The sequence below is a fragment of the Rhagoletis pomonella genome, unplaced genomic scaffold, assembly GCF_013731165.1.
Source record: "Rhagoletis pomonella isolate Grant_MI unplaced genomic scaffold, Rhpom_1.0 Rhpom_scaffold_00004, whole genome shotgun sequence".
Classification (NCBI taxonomy): Eukaryota; Metazoa; Arthropoda; class Insecta; order Diptera; family Tephritidae; genus Rhagoletis; species Rhagoletis pomonella.
Window position 1 is genome coordinate 23,833,165 of NW_023458558.1, and position 4,747 is coordinate 23,837,911.

At 38.1% G+C, this 4,747-nt stretch overlaps 2 protein-coding genes across 5 annotated transcripts in view; one reads left to right on the forward strand and one right to left on the reverse strand.

Moving 5' to 3' along the window:
- The window catches only part of LOC118737278 (modifier of mdg4-like), a 3,549-nt gene extending 529 nt beyond the window's left edge, over positions 1-3,020 (forward strand). The window contains exons 3-5 of one of the 3 annotated variants that reach the window (XM_036467685.1): positions 39-280; positions 351-490; positions 2,148-3,020. In XM_036467685.1, the coding sequence (XP_036323578.1) occupies positions 67-280; positions 351-490; positions 2,148-3,005 (1,212 nt within the window). In that variant the 5' untranslated portion in view covers positions 39-66 and the 3' untranslated portion in view covers positions 3,006-3,020. Of the gene's footprint in view, positions 281-350; positions 491-2,147 lie in introns of all 3 variants that reach the window. The other 2 variants (XM_036467683.1, XM_036467684.1) reach the window with 2 other exon arrangements.
- LOC118737284 overlaps positions 1-4,747 on the reverse strand; it is a 78,599-nt gene that overhangs the window by 73,340 nt on the left and 512 nt on the right. The window lies entirely within an intron of this gene.

Here is a 4,747-nt window from a genome sequence, read left to right on the forward strand (position 1 = left end):
TACACAAACTTATCGATTTGTGTGACATCGGATTAGACGACGAATACGCTACCGCTGGCAGCCAACATGGCGGACGACGAGCAATTCTCGCTGTGTTGGAATAATTTTAATAGTAATTTGTCTGCTGGTTTTCATGAGTCGCTATGTCGGGGCGATTTGGTCGATGTGACTCTAGCGGCAGAGGGGCAATTTGTTAAGGCCCACCGTTTAGTACTCTCGGTGTGCTCGCCCTATTTTCGTAAAATGTTTACCCAAATGCCGGCCAATCAACATGCTTTCGGTAAGTGTAAAATTTCCCCTTCGCTAAGAGATTTATACATATTTATTATTTTTTTTTTTTTAATTTTTAGTTTTTTTAAAAGACGTAAGTCATACGGCACTTAAAGATTTAATACAGTTCATGTATTGTGGAGAAGTAAATGTAAAACAGGAAGCTCTACCAGCGTTTATAAGCACAGCAGAGGCTCTCCAAATAAAGGGGCTAACTGATGTAAGTATTTATCTGAAAAAAGTATACAATTACACACATACATTTTGTGTTTGGACAGGGTACGCTTTTTTTGCGCCATTTTTGTACATGCGTGTGGGCATACCTTTTCTGTATGTATACGTAGGAAACTGTACCCACCTTGCAGTATGAAGTATAAATTTGTATAGCAGACTTAAGTAATTGTAGGTATTTGGCTTCTTTGTTTGGGATATTTTTCACTCTGGTACTGTACATACATTTAGGGATTAGTTTTGGACAACATAAAAACCAATTTTTAAGACTAGAACCAGATTGCAAATGTTTGGCTGATTTCCAAAACGTATCAATACAATGTTTGGAAACTTATACTGCGGTATTTAAACGGTTTGTATATGCAGAGTTGCGACACAGGGGTAATCTCTACGTCTTGAAAAGCGCTTGCACGGTTAAAACTGGTTTTCATATGGGAGAGCTTTGCAAACCGTGCAATCCATGCAAAGTGCAAGGGCTTTGCAAGTTTAGAGAATACCCCGATTGCAACCATATACATTGCATGTTTTAAATATTCAATATTGCAATGAACAATTTTTCTGAATTTGTGTTTTTAAAACACCAGCGGTAACCAATAACTAGCGGAAAAGTATACATTGTCAACATTTTGTAGTTCTGCGTTATGGGACGTTATACTTTGTATGTATGTAAAGCAATTTACGTTTTGGAAGTCGGTCTTTGCCAACATTTTGCTTTATCGTATGCAATGCGCCAGGCTAAACTAAAAAATGTCTGCATTAACATCATTTCATGTATTTTAACTACGTTGAGCTTGTATTAGAGCTGGAGAAACATCGATGCATCGATGTTTTTATGTAAGCTGCTAACAGTGTATTTGCAAATTGCAATACTACATTCATTTGGCGCATAAATAGGTAAAATTAAGCAATTATTCGTAAGTGAGCAAAAATCTTAATAATATTTTAAAGACTAAAAACGTACCTCATTTACATGACTCAAACAATTAAACGATTGCTTACTAGTGACATTGAGTTTTTTTTTTACAAAAGGTTGCACGCATACACACGGTGCCTTTCTAAAGAAGGGGAGGGGGGAAATCTTTTATGAAAATTTGCATAAAGTTCGAAATTATAGTTTTTGTTGTTTTAGCTATAATTTTATATAGAGTTATTTTCAAGAGGCCTCCCTGTGAAGCCCTATAGTCGGAGGAGATAGGTCATTGAATTCTTTGGTCTTTGCTCTCGCATGTTATTTCTTTTTGTGCCAGCCCCAATTTCGAATTCAGTTTATAATAGTTCACATGCATCAACTGAGCAAAAATCAAATGTCGATTCTCGAATTTTTTGAATCGATTCACGTATCGAATCGGAAGAGCTCGATTAATAATCAATCTACGGTATAATAGATTTAAAAACGGTATCTGTAGTCCCATATTAAAACTGGTTATCGATACAGCTATGAAATTTTCACACAACATAGAAGAAGAGGGCGCAGTAATTTCTGCATAGTTAGCTCAATATTTGTATTGTTTTGGTTCATGAGACCTGAATGTGCGATAAGTATTTATAAGTTTATGAGGGTTTGTAAAATGTATTTGTGTAATATACGCATTTTAAGTAACATCTTTATTCTTGTAAAAACTACATGTTAAAAATGTTTCATTTAGAGCGATCCACCACCGTCGCAATCCCCAGCAGAACCTTCAACACCTACGCCCCAAATTCAGCAAATTTCCTCGCCTCGTGTTCGTCAACGTACATCAGCATCCCGTTCATTTAAAATTGAATCGGTGGAGGACTCTGGAGATGATAAACAAACTCAAATAGTTATTCAAACAACTTCAGCTCCTCCTGCGCAGCAAGTAGTTACTCAACCACAAACCCAACATCTGCAACAGACTCAAAGTCAAACGCATATAGCACCTCAGCAAATTGCAAGTACCACCACCGCCGCTACTACCACTGTTGTTACGCATAAGCGACCAGCGCGTAGCATTGGAAGTGGACCCCACATCAAACGCACCAAAAGTACAATTGACCCCCTAGACACATCTGATCCGTCGACCGGGGCCCAGCAAATTACTGTACAAACAGCTGTTGTAGCTGCCCCTGCACCGGAACCTAAGGCACAAGTTCAACAACAACAACCTGAACCCGAATATATTGACTTGCCAATAGAATTGCCCACAAAATCAGAACCGGACTATGCGGAAGAGGCCGGAGACGTAGAAGGAGGGGAAAATGAGACCACATATGTAGAAGATGATTCATATGGGGAACTACGGTATGATGAAAGCTATTTCACGGAAAACGATGAAGCACCTACGGGTGCGACGACGGGGCAAAGTAGTAATGTGTCTGGCGGTGGTGCGAATGCAACTACATCAAAGGCTTTGGTGAAACAACAACAATCATCATTCTCAGACAATTCGTACGTGGACGTGGCGGATCAGGCGAACAGTGACGCACAAGGTTGGTTGAATACTAATTTATTTTGTAGCTTTAAGATAATGGTGCAAGCTTAACTGAATTATTTTCTGAAACGATACACTTGTTAAAAATTCAAAATTAGCAGCTAATTGGACTAATTTAGTTCTTCATATGAACGTAAAATGTCTAGTGTACTATTCCACGCATTTAGAATATAAGCAATGAAAAACATAAGTGTTTTCAGTAGAATGGATCAGTTGAGCTTGCTTCCATGTTGCATGAAGTCAGCTTAACAAAGGTTGGTCGCAATAGAACCGTAAATAAGCCTTTTTTAAGATGTGCTTGCGGCAACGAAATCTTTAGTATAATTATACGTATATGAAGCTTTCCGTCCGTATTTTACGTACAATATAAAAACAATTGCATCTACTTTATTGAACGATGCAACGGTCGTGGTTCGGTTCACCTTAACTTATTTAAATTGTATGTGCATGAAAAGTGGCCTCGTAAAGATTTTAATGAGTGCAATCAATATATGTGTGCATATTCATTACAATAATTATGTGTTTGTGACGCATGTTTTATAATAATAATTTATTGGTGAAAATAAGAGTGGATTTTTTTATACATAATTTTATGTGAGAACTTGAAGAATTTGGGTAAGCTAAAACAATTTTTGGTAATACATATATTAAACGATTAAGTCAATTCATAATTGCTTGTACATCATTTAGTTAAACGCATTAAAAGCTGCAAACAAAACGAAATTCCTTCAGAATTTAATAACGACGAATCTGTAGCTCGTTTCTGTAACTTCTCTACCGATTATTTCTCTACTGGTAGAGAATATACGTCTCTCTACTAATTAGCAGTAGAGAACAGGGCGGCGAATTCATACATGAATGCGCCTTGGAAGAGAAAAGTTACAGAAACGAGCTAGTGGATTGGTCCCTAAAATAATTTGTATACTGAAAATTTAGAAATGCATGATAAATTCCTAATAGGGTGTTCACATGAGGCGATTTTGCAGGCAACTTTTAGTTGAAACGGCCATTCGAATCGCTTACGACGAAGTCAGTCGGCAATTTTTAATTCAATATTAATCGCCTTATGTTAACGCTGCATAAGACAAGGCGAACTTATACAAGGTGGTGTTGCTTGAATTCGTCGCGGTCCTCCAGAATATAGGGCCTGTTCGAGGCACGTAATAAAAGCGGCATTACTGCCGTACGGATGAAAATTGGCAACATTGTTGCAACTGCTCAACTGATAATACATTGCTAGAAATTCACGAGAATTGCAACTCGAACAAGCCCATACAAATGATGTGTTTGTTGTATTCTTGTGGTAATTGCCGTCATACAGTGTTTGCATGAGGCAGCGTTTAGTTGAAAGCAACAATCGCCTGGTGTGAACGGCCTTCGCTTCCAATGAAGTGCGCCTCATGCGAATACCGTATTAAGGTGCGTATAACTTGTAATTTTTATTCATGTCTACTACGGTATCCGACGGATGCCATCGGCCAATGAAAGTAAATCTATAAGAGACAACACGCTATAATTGTAGCGAGTGTGAACATCAGGAGCGTGCCTTCTCTTTTGCTCAAATACGTTTTTAGACTGGATGAAAAGAGAAGGCACGCTCCTGGTGTTCACACTCGCTACAATTATAACGTGTTGTCTCATAGATTTACGTTCTTTGCATCGGCGCGGATCTAATCTGATTCGAAACTGTCAACAAGGGAGTGAGACGAATTATATTCATGAGAATGTCATCCCTCGGAAACATACTGTTACGATTATCCTCGAAACCTTGAGGGATTACCCAAATATACTCG